Source organism: Ptychodera flava, chromosome 12 (genome assembly GCF_041260155.1).
Source record: "Ptychodera flava strain L36383 chromosome 12, AS_Pfla_20210202, whole genome shotgun sequence".
Lineage (NCBI taxonomy): Eukaryota > Metazoa > Hemichordata > Enteropneusta > Ptychoderidae > Ptychodera > Ptychodera flava.
In genome coordinates, this window is record NC_091939.1 from 1,241,226 (window position 1) to 1,259,478 (window position 18,253).

Sequence of the window (18,253 nt, forward strand, 5' to 3'; positions counted from 1 at the left end):
TGACTGTCCCATGCCACTGCTCATAATAGACGGTCATAAAAACGGGCTGCCCCTTCATTAAAAATTATGATCATGCTTTATTGACTGTATTCACAGACTAACTGTATGAAGAAAAAGATCCTGCGGTTTTATAGATACAGGGGGAGATATGCTCAACAAGTTTTATCGTTTAAAGAATAAAGTAATCTAAATTTATGAGGTTTGTGTATGGAGGTTACAATCCGATCATACAGGGAAGCTCTTTGCTCCAATGGTTCAAAATAAGAAAACGAATGGACTTCCCAGTTTGAACATTGTAATAAGAACAAAGAAACGGAATGAAATACGTCGCCGCGGCAGAGTTTAATCGACACATCTCTGGCATCCGAAGTGTATATAAAGACATAGATTCCACGTTAACAGTATCGGTTAGGCAGCATTAAAATTGTTTGGTTGTGAGAGGAACTCACAGTTTTCATCAGGATGAACGCATTGCTCACTACAGTCTTTCTTGTATTGGTGTTTGGGATCTGGTCCGATGTCACTGCCAGCCCCTTGATGGAGAGAGCCCTCGATGACGACGTAGCGACGTACATCGGTGAGTACGATCCTCCACCGATGCCGGCACCGCCCTGCGAGGAAGTAGACGACGACGACGACGATGAATACGATGAACGAACCGTTAGAGAGATCCACAAATACAGTATGTATAACATTTTTATATGTACAGACATTTTTTTCTTCATATACTATAGTATAGATATGCCGTTACATAAAACCATTCGTATAAGTCCAAACGGCAAATTAACACCTTATGCAATTCTGTCCAATATTAAACTTACCTATGTTTGACGCCTGATCGTCTTTCAAAATAACAGAGTTAATATCATCCGAATGCTCTTTCTTCCGGTGACTAATATTATAATTTAGTGACGTCATATTGCATTATTGAGGAAAAGATAAAGAGAGTCCTAAAGAAATGTACGATATCCGTATCACTATACAGTTCGCCAAGTCAATACAACGTACAACTACACCGAGGTGCTGGAAAAGTCCATAATGTTTTACGAAGCACAAAGGTCTGGAGAGTTGCCTGCCGACAACCGCATACTCTTCCGAGGTGATTCTGCTGTTGACGACGCCGGTGAAAGTGACGAAGATTTATCAGGCGGATACTACGATGGTAGGTAACGATCTACTTATAATAGGATAGCCAAAAGATTCCTTGTACACCAAAACTTAGTGCTTAGAGTAACTGGCCGTAGACTACGTATATTATGATCAACATGAATGCACACGTTATTTTTCGATGACTAAAATATTTTCTTCTCAGGTGCAGATATACTATTCACGCAAATGATAGCAGGCAATAAGTTTTACAGACTTTTTTGAATCTGATTTGAGCTTGGAGTTAGTAAAGAGAGCAATGCTTTATGATATGATACTTAGGGAGCCTTCAGTAATTACAGAGGGTGGGCCGGGGTATTGAGGGAGGGTCACTGTTTGGAAAACTGTCCAAGGGGGAAGGTCACTTTTTACAAACCAAGGTGGGTCACTTTTAACAGAAGATGATTTTATGGCTAAACTTTTAAATAGCCATGTGATATTTGCTGAATAGGAAATCACCGGTAAAATACAATCATTCTTTTAAACACATACACATTATTGACAAGCTTCACAAGAAAAGAAGATGCAGTGGTATCCCAATTTAAAGACCTTGAACAGTTGAAACTGACAAAAGATAATAAACAAAAACATATGGTACAGGCAGCAAAGTATATATCAGTTATTAAATGTCTATGAATGTACTGATATAGTTAGTTTTGTGTTTCATATCGGAACAAAATTGTTCATAGGTCTCTCATAGACTACTATGTAAAGTGAATCAACATTTCAGTGAAATTCCAAAATCCAATTTCTTGCACACACATCCGTTTGTAACTACTCTGGTCCAATGGAGTACATCAATAATCAAGAGTACAAAAGACACACAGATTTAGTTTTGTATTGGATAAAAATTATTCTGCTTTCCTAATAGACTACCATGTATAATGAAGCAACTTTTCGGTGAAATTCTAAAATCCAATTTCTTGCACACACATCCGTTTGTAACCACTCTAGTCCAATTTAGTACATTAATGTCAATAATCAAGAGTACAGAAATACACAGATTTACCTAGTTTGTATTGGTAAAAATCATTCATAATTTTTAATAGACTACCATGTATAGTGAATCAACATTTCGGTAAAATCCCATACTCTAATTTTACCTAGTTTTGTATTGGAAAAAATCATAGATAGATTTCTCATAGACTATTATGTATAATGAATCAACATTTTCAATTTAATCGAAAAATCCAATTTCTTGTACGTACATGTACGTTTTACTCCCCACTTCAAGCAAAGTACATTTCGTATATTATCAGACATATATAAATATACAGATATAGCTTGTTGTGTGGGGAAAATTATCAATAATTTGCCTGATAGACTCCCATGTATTATGATTTGATATTTTTAGGTGAAGGACTATATCAGCCTCATTTTGCCGCCATATAGTTGCACAAAATATGGTGCCGATCCAGCAAATGCATGACCCTTCACATATGCTTGTGAGACAAATTGCAACTCTCCCTCAGAAAACGCCAGCCCTCACCCCTGAAATTTCTGACTTAATTAACAATTAAACCAATTGTTATTTAAATTAGCTTTTAAATACTGCAGTGATTGGGAGGGGGAAGGGTCAAGTCTTAGAATGTCGAACGAGGGAAAGGGTCACATTTTAGACACGAGGACAGGGTGAGGGTCACGTTTTACAATCACGGTGCTCACATAATGCCCCCGACCTACCCCCTGTAATTACTGAAGGCTCCCTTAATAGATACCAAGATAAGTCTAGTAAACTGCATAAAGTTACTTTGTAGTATTTTACTTCAAATCTTCACTCTCAGTAATTCTTGGCCTTTCATTTTCATTGGACAGCTGGTGATCACGTGAAGTTTGGATTTCCAATGGCCTTCACTACAACGGCCCTTGCATGGGGTCTGATAGAATTCAAAGATGCATATGAAGCTGCTGGACAATTGAGCTACATGTATGAAACCATTAAATGGGCAACTGATTATTTTCTGAAGGCCCATGTCTCACCGACAGGGTTCTATTCACAGGTATGTGTTTCTTCTAGATGATGAATTTTTAAAATCGGACGATGTACATATGTTTAGAATTCATCTGTCTATCTGTTCGCCCCTTCTTCTGTCTTTATACATATGTATAAATGAATGCTCGCATGTATGTATGTATGTATGTATGTATGTATGTATGTATGTATGTATGTATGTATGTATGTATGTATGTATGTATGTGTGTGTGTGTGTGTATGTATGTATGTATGTATGTATGTATGTATGTATGTATGTATGTATGTATGTATGTATGTATGTATGTATGTAGTATGTATGTATGTATGTATGTATGTATGTATGTATGTATGTATGTATGTATGTATGTATGTATGTATGTATGTATGTATGTATGTATGTATGTATGTATGTATTTATGTAAGCATCTACATCATGCGTATATTCAGACGATTGTCTTACAATCTTTCCTTACAATATCCCTTCCCATTGCATCTAGGTTGGATCAGGGGGCATTGACCATCTGTACTGGGGAAGACCAGAAGACATGACAATGTCACGTCCTGTATATCTGGTCGATGGTATTTCTATGAATGGTTCTGACGTTGTCGGTGAAACAGCTGCTGCCTTGGCCGCCACCTCCATCGCATTTAACGGAGTTACAGAGTGTAAGATACCTTTCTTATAAACTTAGATCGGAGTATTGACCAAACATTTCACCATTGGTCTTTGAAATGTTATTTTTTATGATTCAATAGTACCATATAATGACTGGGTAGAAAGCGCAATGGTGACATATTTCTGGACGATTTATTTATTTATTTATTTATTGTCTTCTTCTTATAAAAAACCCATTTTGTAGCATGTAGAGAGCGTGGGATTTTTATGAGCAAATCTGAATATTAATTTTTCTCCATGGCATAAAGAAAGTAATGCAGTTTGTTTAAATATGAATATCGATAAATTGTGGGTCATTTGTTTCATAAATCCATAACATTTCAGAGTGAATAACTATCTATATTCTTGCGCATGTAAGTGTACGGCTTAAAATTTTCTTCAGGGAGGTACAGATGGAAAATTTTCTGTTACTATCCTAGTATGATATCAAATAATATCATTCTCTTTGTAGTGTTCCCGTAAAGGTTTTCCAAACACTCACTCTAAAAAACATTACAAAGAAATGACTTGTCATAAAAATTCTTTAGTCAATCAAAAAGAATGAATTTGTGTTTTTCATTACACGACTTACAACCCCACTTAAGCGCAAAGGAATTACCGTCATGTCGTGGAGTGTGCTGTTGCAATATCGATATATTTTGAGTGATCTACAAGTCAGATCAACGTTAAGGCGGTCATTTCCAGCATGTAACTCTCAGAATAAAAACTGTTTATAGAAAAGAAATAGGTCTTCATCTTGACCAGATACACACTGATGAGAATTAGATATTTCGATATTTCAATTTTCTATTTTAGACGGAGACTATTCCACAACCCTTTTGGAAGCCGCTAAGGAACTATTTGATTTCGCCTACAACTATCAAGGAAACTATGACGCGGATGGATACTACGCGTAAGTAGGAATATATATGTAAATCAAAGTAGTAGTGATCGAATCACGAGTTGTACTCTTTTTTATACCTGTTAACACGATGGTCATCGAACTCGAGCAATACGAGTGGTACTCGTTCTAAGCAGGATCACACAGATCTTCATTTGATGCATCATTTCCATGATAACGATTTGTAAGTGTTCGTGTTTATTCTGACACGATTAAAGAACGCAAAAATAGTTCCATGGACTCAACGAAGGTTACAGTGAAGACTTTGATGTTTGTATACAAGTTATAATTCTATACATCTTGATGTTATGAGTAAATTATTATACATGTTTTGAGACGCGGAAATGTCCACACTAATGTCACTGAAGATAGCTTATTACGGGCTCGCGATTGATAGTAGTACAGAGCTATTGTTTGAATCTATTATAAAAGCTTATCATGATTTAGTGTGACGTGCTTCATTTGTTCACACGTTACAGCAATCCTAGTATATTGCAGTTTAAGGATTAATCTGCCTACCCCTTGGTAAGCGATTAAATACTTTCGAAAATATAGTATTGCATGCTGTTCCAATGGTGCAGTCATTCTTGTATATTACAGCTCAACTAAGTATGGTGATGAGTTGTGTTGGGCCGCTGCCTGGCTTTACAGAGCAACTAATAACGCGTCATACCTGACAACAGCTGAAACTCTGTACGTTGGCCATAGCAAATCAATGGGCTGGGCTTTCGCGTGGGGAAATAAGAATGCAGGTAACCAGGTAAGCTTGACTTACGGTCATGTAATAACACAGGGATCTGTTTTTGACTAATATCATAACTTGTTTTCACGATTTATATTGGAATGCGCTGCGTAATGTACCATTTGTAAATAGTGGCCAACTGAAATTAGAGTTAAGCGAAGTAATGGAAACTGTGTCGAAATTAGTACTTTTCCTATATATTCCTACATAGTCTATGTAATTGTATACCCATCTACCTACCTCTTTGTCTATCTGTATCTTATTGTGCTTCTGTGTGCCTGTCTATCTTTTCATGTCCTCCTGTCTATCTTCAATCAATCAATCAATCAATCAATCAATCAATCAATCAATCAATCAATCAATCAATCAATCAATCAATCAGTCTATCTATCTTCCAATCTATCTATCTATCTATCTATCTATCTATCTATCTATCTATCTATCTATCTTTTTATCGATCTATCACTTTCACCATACATGTAGCGTTAAACAATGAAAGATACATAAGTGGTAAATTATACTGCATAGCATGTAATTTAGAAACGTGAATGTTTAAACAATCTTATAACTGTGAAGTATCTTGTATAACTGTGAAGTATCAACATGATTTGTCAACATTGCACATTCCAACGTAGCATCAATCACCTGTTGCTCTGCATCATTTGTTTATTTGTTTTTTTTGGTGTGGATTTTTTGCATATATACCATCCCCTTAATATACCCCCGTCAGTTGCTTCTTTGTGTACCCGTTCGAATTTACGTCTCTTTGCCTATCTGCGTCTCTGCTTGTCCTTCCGTCTGTCCGTCTGCTTACCTGTTTGACTTTCTGCAATATGACACTGATTAGGTCTCCCAACTGTTAACTCATTGAAGTGCAGTAACACCAGGAGCAGGTGCGACAGTAGTAACAACCAAAACAATGATGACGGCGATGATTATAAAAAAATACAGAAATAACAAAAACGAGAACAGTAAAAATTGTACTACTACTACTACTACTACTACTACTACTACTACTACTACTACTACTACTACTACTACTACTACCTAATAATAATAGTAATAGTTGCGCCAGCGGCTTACTGACTACGCATGCGCAGTTCATAATATACTATGTGAGTAACCTGAAGTGTACCGACTTTATAATTCATTGGGATCGCCATGTTTTTTGAGTGCTCGTACACAAACAAATGCGAAACGTGCAAGGTATCATTTTATAACATGCCATTTATAAAATATATCTCTTTTATTAGCCAGTAAGTTTTGTTATCCACCTTGTCAGCGATACAAAATATCGTTACTATCACGCCTAAAAAATAGAAAGAGAGAGATAAAAACTGTCGAGCATATGAACGAGGACATACGCAAAGAATACTGGGATTGAATTTTAGAAAGCACCCTCTGTGTCAATGACAAGATGCAAAAATTGCCATTTTTAGATGGAACGCTAGTTTTTTAGCTTTCAAGTGGACGTTGGGCTGTGCAGTTACTACTAGTATTACAATGATAATGACTGCACTATATGTCCCTTGTTCAACACAATAGGTAGTTATCATGGTAAAAATTGCCACTTTTGTCTAAAATTTTTACACATTACAAAAAATTTATACCTGCAGGGCCGGGTCTGACATCATGTACGAGAACTGTTTTCATCGGAGGGTAAACTGGGCATAGATGTCGTATAAACGTATATAACAAGTAACAATTAATTCTGTGTTAGCCTTTATTATTACTAATCATGAATCATACAAATAATATTTCTATATCTTAAACCCTGGTACGACACCAAGGGGTGAGCCATATAATAATAATAATTAATATAAGTATTATATAGAAATAATAACGCGAATAATAATAGGTTCAATTTCCCTGAAAATTTCACCATAGGGGTATTTTGGGTCGAAAAGACCAAATATGATATCGATTTTACTGCCCCATGTTTCCATGGTAACCATTTTAGGGATTGAAAATTTCAGTTTTTCTAATATCTCATGAAAAATTACTTAGATTGATATGCAAATTATTTACTTGGGGAGTTCGGGTAAGAGAACACAAAAACCAGACTAATTTTAATGTTTCAAGTTGCCATGGTAACAATTTTGGGATTGAAAATGTGACTTTTTCCCTAATTCATATTAAATTACTATTGATTGATGTAAAAAAATGATCATAAGGGTTTTTCTTATTAGCACACCAAAAAAATCACACGATTTAAAGGTGAGATGTTTCTATGGCAACCATTCAGGAGTAAAAATTACCAGTTTTTCAAAGGTTCCACCTAAAATCCAGTAATCAACAGAAAGTGTTATATCAAAGGGATATTTTGGGTTAGAAAGACTAAATATCCAGTGTAAAAATCCAGTAATCAAAAGAAATATTATAACAAACGGTTATTTTGGGTAAGAAAGATGTAATATGATATCCAATTTTACTGCCCTGTTTCCATAGTAACCTATTTATGTTTTAAAATTTCATTTTTTCCCAAATTCCATTAAATGTTATCCCAGTTACTATGCAAATGCTCTCCTAAGTGTATTTATCAAAGCATGAACTCCATGTACATTTTTGTTTTATGTTGCCATGGTAACATTTTTTTAATTTAAACCATAATTCACTGTTTTTTATTTATTTCATTGATATCTAAGTAACAACTTTTAACATTTGTTTATTTATTTCATTGATTTCTAAGTAACAACTTTTAACATTTGTTCTATCATAATAATAATTGTAATTTCTTTGCCTTCAGCTAGGAAGAATAATAAAGATAATGTATACTGGGGCCATTCTGGACAAAATTATGCTCTTCGTTAATTTTAGTGTGTGAGAATTAATTTTATATAGACCAGAAATAATTTTTCAAGCATTTTTAATTTTGTTTCATGCAGTCAACCCAAATAAGTGTTATATAGTATAGTACTAACTTATTATGCATTCATTGAATTAAGTTTATGCCTTCAAATTAATTTTACGTGCTAAAATTAATTCTACTAGTATCTCAAATTAATTTTACGAACCCTATTTCCCTTAGCACCCAATGTACCATTATTAATCACAAGCAGTAATAGTAGCGCCCATTTTTTTAAATTTAAAACATGATTCACTCGTACATATTTATTTTATGGATTCATAATTAACGACGTATTAATATTCATTTTAAAATCATTTATTATGATTTCTTTGCCTCATTCCAGGAAGAATAATGAAGACAAATTATTTCTGATTGTTCAACTAAAGTAAAATTATGACCATGTAGTGGTGCATTATTTTTTGTGTGACCTGGCGTGACCCCATATACTCTATGATTAGCTAGATCTCCCCTTTCCATGGTAGCAACGGCTAAATTTGAACGTAGTGCCTGTATACCGTTAAACACTTTTTTAAAACCCAGCAGGCCAAGACAAGGGGGAAATATTACAAGTTAAATGTTTCGTGTTTAATACTGCCCTGTTTGTAAAGAAAATTAAACTAACACCAACTCTCAATGAATTTTGAACTATTTCTCGCTTGTGCGAACGTCGTAGGAAACACGTATTGCTACAATTTACCCTAATATAAAGAATCGGCTGTCAATTAAACTGCGGTTGCTAACCAACCGGAGGTAAACAGTGAGACTAAACGTGCCCAGAAATACTAGCGCAATAGATTAATCGTTTTGGCGTGTGCGAACTCACTTATAGAAAACCACAAAGACTAGTCGTTTTGGCGTGTGCCGGCTAATCGGCTAACAAAAACCAGGAAACTGCAAAACGGCAAAAAGCGATAAAGAAATGTAAATAGCTACGGGATAGTTTCCATAAAAATCTCTACACATGTGTGTCAACCTGGGGCCTATAGCACAATGGAATAGCCAGTATTATTGTAAAAGGCGATAGTCATATCAAACTATTGACATGCGGCAAAAATAATTAATCTTTCCACCTTTCAGCTTGGTGAAAAACGCATTTATTGATTCGCAAAAGGCCTGTGGATTCGCTTATTTTTGCACAACTGCTACATGGACATAGGAAAAAGTTCGACTCACCCTAGCCTCTCGATTGTTGAATATAACCACGGTCCATGATGAGAGTTCTCGAATCAAAAACTGTAGCCTAGACTCTCCACAGTCGCTGTGCCTTGTTTTGTGCGCGCCCACGATGGGCCTGCATTCGAAGGCTACGCTGTGCTAGCTGTGAGCACGCGCTGCCAGACACAGCGACTGTCAGTTCTTGCAAGTATATGAATATTCATAAGGGTAGTGTCGTCAAAAGAAACAACTATCTAAGGGACCGTCTCAGATTGTCGCAGAAGTTCAAAAAGCGAAATTTATTCGTTTAGGGGGGAGGGGGTTTGACCTCCATTCAATTAGTGAACTTCACTTTCGCACTTTTATTTTGTGATCACAAGTTTTTGTGTGTTTATTTTAAATTAAAGAAAAACTGCACACTCGTGCCAACAAATTTGTAACTGTTTCCATCTCGTTTGTGCCCCAAACACAATTTACCGAATAGGAACGTTGTATCCTCTAAAACATTTCATTCAGCAAATTATACAAAGACAAAAAGTATCATTTTTTTAAATGTGCTATTTATAAGCGTCTGCTCTAACCACTAGATGTCTTTATTCTCACTTGTTATGCACCTTGTCATAGTCGTTTTAATATGATTGAACATGCCTCCCCCCCTTGTCAAAGTTTCTCGCTTATTTACCGCCCCTACCAAGTACAAATTGCGTGTTCACAAAGACAAAGAACAGTACAAGAGATGCAAAAAGGGAAAGTAAAATTATGCGGTAAAATGCCCTGTTAGTACTCAAATCTGATCGATTACTTTAATTGTAATGCGGCAAGGGGAATACGTCTTTAGTAGCTATAGCAAAATGCAACATTGTACTCTCAGGCAGGCATGAACATTTTCGCACTTTTGAAGTTTCGTTTAGGGGGAGGGGGAGGGGGTTTTGATCTAAACGAAGAAATTTCGTTTCTTGAACTTCTGCGACAATCTGAGACGGTCCCTAACTGGGCGGAGAAAATTTTTACTAGTAGCTGGTAGACTTATATACGCAGTATGTTTTTATTTTTCATTTTTAATTTTATTTGGCTATGGTACTTGTTATTTTTCTTTGATTAACGGATGTGTGGAGTTCTATAAAGTACCCGGATCAGGCAGAAATCCGACCGGTCGCTTGCAAGAACGTACTGGGATTCGCGTCGCGTCTCTGAAGGGCGCGCGCGTGTTCCAACAGGGAAGAACGCGAATCGCAGGGTCTCTGCCAGACTAACTGTAGCCGTGCTCGAATACAAATGTCTTCTCATTAAATTACGTCAATTTTATACAAGAGTTAGCATTCAAAAGTCTATCACCCTGTTTTTTTTAAAGTTTGGAGAAGGGCGGCGTTTCCATCTGAATGATTGAACGACGTGAAACACAAAATTCCATCGCATATTATCCGGCAATATGTACAGTAGAAATACTGTAAACGCTCCAGGTACGGTATAAGCTTATACTCCACAAAATGGCTACAGGCGGCATGAACTTTCTGAAAGGATTTCCTAAACGTCCTACTTGTTACCTTAGAGACTCATATGTGTTGTCCTGAAAAGTATTTTATGCAGTAATTCCAGTTTCTGTCAACTTGCACAACATTTTAAGCTCAACGACTCGCACGAGACGAGGAAGTTCCAGACTGCACGTTCACGCGCATATACGTACACTCAATTGCGCATGCTCATATTGTCAGCTGCACTGGCATAGACTTAGTCTGGCAGAGACCCTGCGATTTGCGTTCTTCCCTGTTGGAACACGCGCGCCCTTCAGAGACGCGACGCGAATCCCAGGGTCTGGACGTTCTTGCAAGCGACCGGTCGGATTTCTGCCTGATCCGGGTACTTTATAGAACTCCACAACCCGTTAATCAAAACAAAAAAATGACAAGTACCATAGCCAAATAAAATTAAAAATGAAAAATAAATACATACTGCGTATATAAGTCTACCAACTACTAGTAAAAATTTTCTCCGCCCAGTTAGATAGGTGTTTCTTTTGACGACACTACCCTTATGAATATTCATATACTTGCAAAAACTGACAGTCGCTGTGTCTGGCAGCGCGTGCTCACAGCTGCACAGCGTAGCCTTCGAATGCAGGCCCAACGTGGGCGCGCACAAAACAAGGCACAGCGACTGTGGAGAGTCTAGCATAGACTCTCCACAGTCGCTATAGCGCTGTGCCTTGTTTTGTGCTCGCGCGCGCGCCCACGCAACAATGGGCCTGTCAGGCTACGCTGTGCATGTGAGCTGCCAGACACAGCGACCTTCGGTTTTTGCAAGTATATGAATATTCATAAGGGTAGTGACGTCAAAAGAAACATCTATCTAACTGGGCGGAGAGAATATATACTAGCTTGTAGACCTATTAATACGCGGTATGTTTTTATTTTTCATTTTTAATTTTATTTGGCTATGGTACTTGTAATTTTTTTTTTTGATTAACGGATGTGTGGAGATCCATTAAGTATCCAGATCAGGCTGAAATCCGACCGGTCGCTTGCAAGAACGTCCAGACCCTGGGATCGCGTCGCGATTCGCGTCGCGTCAATACCTGCTGGTATCGCTTAAACTGCTTAGTGTAACTTTTCCGACAAGCATTACCGTTTGGCTTAATGTATCCCCCCCTCTCTCCGTACAGTATGATGCATAATTCTGCGCTGCATGTACGACAATTAGAAGTCACCCCTATTGACAAAATTAAAATAAACAACACCTCTTTTTAGAATTTCAAGAGCTTCAATGAACTGTTATTAGATTTCTATATAATACTTATAGCCCCTTAACTTGTAATAATAATAATAAAAATAATAATAATAAAAAATAATAATAATAATAATAATAATAATAATAATGATAATAATGTTTCAGTTGCTTCTGTACAAGCTGACTGGTACTAACGCCTACAAAAACAAGGTGACCAAATTTGTGACTAGGTGGATGCCAGGTCAGAGACTCCCGTACACCCCGCTCGGTCTGGTCTATCGCAATACATGGGGACCACTACGTTACGCTGGTAAGATGAATCTCAAATCTATACAGTCTCAATCGATCACACAAACTGTAGAAAATGATATCAATGTAACCTGACAGTTTGAAAGAGGTCTGCCAGAGCTACTGATGTCTTTGAAAGCCAGAAAGTTACCATCTTTTCAAATCAATTTATAAGCTTTTGTACAAAGCCTTATTATGATTGCTTTTGTCATGTAAACATGACAAGTGGCCAAGCTATTAATTAGCTAGGCCTTTCTATAAGTACAACTAGAAACCATTTTGATGATCTTTTGCAACAGACACCAGAAAATTTGTCCTTCGGATAATTATGTTTGCAGCAAATTATGTTTGCCAACTCCTCAGTGTAAGAAAAGAATCACGTTGGCAAACAGTTTTCGTCATTCTAATCAACAAATCCCCGTCATTCATGACATCACGTGTTATTCATTTAATCTGTCAGCTGGAACTGCCATGATTGCTCTCATCGCTGCTGAATATGGTATCAACACAGAAAGTTACATTGACTGGGCCAAAAGTCAGATCCATTACATGCTTGGTGACACTGGCAGGAGTTACGTCGTAGGTTTTGGAAACAATCCTCCGGTACGACCTCATCACAGAGCAAGGTGACGGTCCTTTAGATATCATGACTAGGCAAGAATCGTAAAGTTCATCAAAAACCGCTTCAACGGAAGTTAAATTACAACTAACATAAACACTTTTAGAATATCAGATATGGCGAAGGAAGGTTTCAAAGTGCCATCGAATTTCATACGCCAGTTGAAATGCGGAAAATATAGTTATTATGACTTCTTTAGATGACGGATCCATAACGTCCAATTCAACGAAATTTGTGTTATCTTGTAATTGTCGACAAGAACATCGAATGAGTTTAAGAAAGTGCAATTCGTACACGGGACAAAGGAAAAACTCGTAAATTTATATGAATAGGTAATTCATCTTTTACGTTGCAATACTAAAATACTACAAAATATTTTAAATAAAAGCAGAGATTGCATTACGAACACTCAAAGAAGGAACATAGTACACGACACAAAGATACTTCGTTGATGATGTTTAGTCAACTTCATAATCAACTGAATTTTTTTTCTGTATACAGCTCGTGCAATGAAACATTGACTGGAAGTCCAGCTTTGAAATCTCCAAACCCCAACCCAAATGTCCTCATCGGAGCTCTCGTCGGAGGTCCCAGTAGCGACGATAGTTACACCGACAACAGACAAGATTATATATCTAACGAAGTAGCATGCGACTACAATGCTGCCTTCCAGTCATGCATTGCAGGTAGGCAACGTCTACAGACGTTCAACAAACTAAAGCTGCAGGAAACCAGATAATTGTTTCACAAGAAATCGACCAAACAAAAAATTTGGCGATTTGAAAATCGTTTATTAATGAACGTTCTCTGACCTGGCATCATTCATTATGATGTTAGTTTGCAGTATGATCTGTATTGCCTCCGTTGAACCTTAAATGCTTCCATGACGCCAAAATCATTTACGATCCAATGTATTCGTCCTGTGAATAGTTTTAATAATTCATAGGGAGTAACATACCAGATATTTGACTCCACGAAATTTATAGAAATTAGGCGATGGGCGTCTTAATCAATATCACAAATGAGTACGTTTCTCTATGTGCCGATTTGATAGTTCCTGCGCCTGTGATGACACTGGAATCATTTAGTGAAGAGATGACCTAATTCTGTTTTGAAAAGAAGTTAATTGTTCCAGCACATATCAGCCCGGGAAAGTAGTGAAATTGAAGACAGCTGAGCATTTATCTAATATTTCATTCAATTGCATCAAATGTTGCGCTATTGCCCTCAGTTTTAACGAACTTTTGATTTTTGTTGCTTTCAGCTTTGATTCACTTTGAATTGCCAGGACGCAAGTAAACTAGGTAGAAAGTGGAACCCGAATGATGAACCGAATCGAAATAGAAGAATGACACATAGTACATTTTGCGGCAGTCCATGTTCAGTGGTACAAGAATGATGCAACAAATGTCGATAAACTACATTCTACAATTCAAGAACGTGTTAAACTCTGTATTTGCACGAGAATTGCTGGTTACTCGAACTTTAGCGAATGATAATAAAGTTAAAACATGCAAAACATTATTTGAAATTGCAGACTTTATTTCACAAAGAAGACTCTCTTTAAGACAGCTGATGTCATTTCACTAGTTTCCGTTGGCTCTTCTTGTCATTTATGAACATCTTGTTCATGCTAAGAATGAATCATACGGAATGATACGGGAGACATGCTCTGCATTGAATGAGGGGTTTTCATGTATTTGACAGATTAACTTTCGTTCCTGTCCCACAGAATACATATGGCATATGCCTTCATGAGCAACTGAATATGATGGATAAAACTTAATCATCTGATTCACCCTTCAAGACTAAGTGTGTCTTCTACCCCGTTTTAAATGGCAGACAGTCAACCAAATTCTTATATGCAAAACAAATTAGGGGAAAGTTTTATGGGGAAAATAAAGGAGATGTAAATAGTTGCAATACATGCCTTGATAGGCTGTTCTTAAAGTTGCCATCAGTCAAGTGTGACTGTAACAGGGAAAGTAAACTGTTTGTTTGTAAATGATAACTCCAATAAAGATCATCAAAGACTCTTTGATTACTCGCCACGACATTACATTCGTTAACTACTTTTGTTTTGAGGCTTTCTCATAACAAAACATTCGAAGCAAATAATATCACATTGTAAGGTGTTGTCCGGACATTCCTATATATTGCAAGTAAATTACTGGAAACAAAGTAGCTACGTGTGAATATGTCAGATGGCACTCTTCTAGGGAAAACATATCCAAAGTGTAAACATCAATACTTCAGAAAAAATTGGGAGACTTGCTGGCGCAATTTTTGAAAATATGCCCCACATGGCTGAATAATTGACTGACTAAATATTAACATGAAATCTAAGAGGGCATTACAAGTCGTAAATTCGGAAGGATGACTTTCCACTGAGGTTTGGCGTAGCTAGAGATAGTACAGCCTTGTTTCTTTTCTATTGAGACAGCAGTTGATAAAAAAGGGAATAGGTAAGATGATTTTGTGTCATCTCACACTCCCTGAATGGTCGCAATTTCATAAGTTTTTGCAGCATTTTGGTAGGATCATGAAATTTCACGCATGTGTTTACGGAAGGGTTACCATTTTTTACGCACTATTAGAGGCCAAGATATGGCTGACATAGTGCTTCATCCAAAAATATCAAATAATAGTATCATAGTACTTTGGAGTCGATTTGGCAAATTGTAAACAATCCCCCGTACAATGCAAGCTATTTCCACAGGGACGTGTTATTTCAGAGTTGTGTCATGCGCACGCTGCAATCTCTGGCGAATTTTGGTACTATGAATAGTTGTACACACACTCTTATTCATAAGAAAGTCAAAGGGTGGACACCGAACTAGACCGTTTGGAAATCTCCATCGTAACGGGTTATATACCAACAAAACCAATAGTTATGGCTTTATCTTACGTCAAATAATCATTTTCCCGGTATTATTACCAAATAGTGCGTCTGTCATTTAAAACGTAGTGTAATTTCGCAGCTTGAACAAAGGGAAGACTGCTCTGTATTCAAATTGAACTGAATTGTTGTCTTTATTTGCGCTAAAGGCCACCGGCCCCTTGTGCCATACAAAGTACCACACAAATAATACAGTCAAAGGTCAACACTTAGAAAAAACAAATTAGACAAGCAAAAATTCTTACAGAATCGTAGGAGTTTTCACTCCGTCTCTTGAATGCATAAAACAAAAATCTGCATAAATTTCTGATAATATCAGAATTTTTACTTTGTAATAATTGTATAAATTTATCAATATTTGGTCAAATGTAAGAGTAATTGGGTATGTATTTTATCCTGAGTTCTGTGAACATAGGGCAAACTAGCAGGAAATGAAATTCGTTTTCAATTGACACTTTATCCAAATACAGACTCTATGTTCTTTGGCAAGACCATCGTGTCGCCCTCTTTCAATATTCATTGAATGTGACGATATACGGAAGGATGTAAATACATTTTTAAAGACTGGTTTCATGGTACTGTGAAAATAATTTTCTAAAAAGCGAATTCTTAATCAATAGTATTCAAATTACAGGTCGGCGACGTCGCAATAGATTTGTGAAGTGCCGGCTTCCCTATGACGTAAGTATTTGCAACTATAAACATTGCAATGGACGTCCCAGTGTTTAAACCCGGAAGTATGGATCTCGCATAATTTTCGACTGTTTCATGGCATTAAAGTAAGAAATATGCGTACAACTAATTAAACCTAGTGCCTGTCTAACAATATGTGAAGTGTAGAATATCTTGCTGGTCATATTTTCAGATTTCAGTGACTTTTACTAAGGTTGGAGCGCGAGTCGTACATGGTAACGTACAGACCGTATGCGTTCCAATGAACCACGCGCCAGCTGTCCAATGACAGTTGCCGATTGAATATGATTGACGTACAGCACAGTTATCTTTCAGGTGTCCGGTTTGTGTCCACCCATGCTGTTTTATATAAGAATAGCGGCAATGCTCTTTATCTTGAAAATACTACTTTTACAATCAGAAGGAAATATAAATATTCATTATTACTTAATATGTTATTATGAACAAGCAAACAAAGAAAACAAATGTTGCAAAAGTCTGAAAGATCGAGTCGTAGTGTCGAAAATGGGTACTCATAGTACCAACATTCACCATAATTTATGTAGCGCATGGCATGGCTAATGAATCCGTGGCACAATTCGGCCAACCAATAAACCAATTTGCATTTTCAAAAAAGAAAATCGAAATGGAGCTAATTTTCAATTTTCAAATTGTTTTATCATCTTGATTATTAACTTTTAGGCTTATTTATAAATTTAAACTCTTTGGGCTGAGATTGAAATATAGGAAACAGGTATATACTGCTGTGAGGATGGCACTTTACGGCCATTCAAATTTCCCTCTGACAAACTCTATTTCCCACAATTCGTATTTCCGTTTTTTCAATTTCCAATATATCAAATGTCCGATTTTCCCATTTCATTTGGGGCGTGGCAGCTGATAGTATCTATCTTTGGCCTTGGAATGCATCAAATTGTGACAGTTGTTTGCGCGGGCAAGTCGTTCAATGGATCGCGAGTAACGAACATAGTGTTGCGGCCGCCGGAAAGGAAAGTCCGACATAATCAGTTTGACCTGACCTGCTGAAGTTTTGCGCGCTTTTCCCGTCAACGTCGCAAACTGGAACATCGTGTAAAATTGTGACAGTCATCAGTCCAATCAGAACGCGGTATCCACATTTAATCAGACTGATTTAATTTTATCTGATCAATTTATTCAGCTGTCAATCTTTGTACGCAATGATGTTCTCCTCATAATGATCTGAGTAACCAATCATAGTTTTAATCCGTATGCCGGCTCACTTTATAAATTGCACCTGTTCCAACCCGATCCAAATCTTGACCTTGAAGGCGTTTGATATCATGTTTGAGACATCATCGTCTAACAGTTCGTCCAGAGATACCACTTGCCCTGGGCAAACCATTTTGGAGATGAACACCTATTTTGCGGTGACTTCTTACTTTATCACCCATTTCTTGAATTTCTTGCGGCTGAACGCACCTACTTAAATTCATTGCCTGAAGTGCACGCGCACTCTACCAACCAAAGAACAGTGTTTTTCTTGTCTTCCAGTATGTAAGACGATGTTAGGGACTGGCCAGTTTGTTCAGCCTCCCGCGCTCTGTACGTACGTGTGTAGCAGCTAGTACACACACTCAAGAGCTTGCA

The 18,253-nt window shown here is 37.1% G+C and overlaps 1 protein-coding gene across 1 annotated transcript; it reads left to right on the plus strand.

Moving 5' to 3' along the window:
• The first annotated feature begins 394 nt into the window (after nt 1-394).
• LOC139144657 (endoglucanase E-4-like) lies at nt 395-14,572 on the plus strand. Its single transcript, XM_070715373.1, has 10 exons — nt 395-682; nt 986-1,162; nt 2,962-3,146; nt 3,619-3,787; nt 4,593-4,689; nt 5,278-5,437; nt 12,312-12,456; nt 12,895-13,060; nt 13,555-13,739; nt 14,318-14,572. Exons 1-10 carry the CDS (start codon nt 463-465, stop codon nt 14,350-14,352), a joined length of 1,539 nt encoding a protein of 512 aa, XP_070571474.1. The 5' UTR covers nt 395-462; the 3' UTR covers nt 14,353-14,572.
• Nucleotides 14,573-18,253: the final 3,681 nt, after the last annotated feature.

Coding starts and splice junctions, on each gene's coding strand:
- LOC139144657 (XM_070715373.1), top strand. CDS start 463: ATGAACGCATTGCTCACTACAGTCTTTCTTGTATTGGTGTTTGGGATC. Junction 3,147..3,618: donor CGACAGGGTTCTATTCACAG/GTATGTGTTTCT, acceptor CATTGCATCTAG/GTTGGATCAGGGGGCATTGA. Junction 5,438..12,311: donor ATAAGAATGCAGGTAACCAG/GTAAGCTTGACT, acceptor ATAATGTTTCAG/TTGCTTCTGTACAAGCTGAC.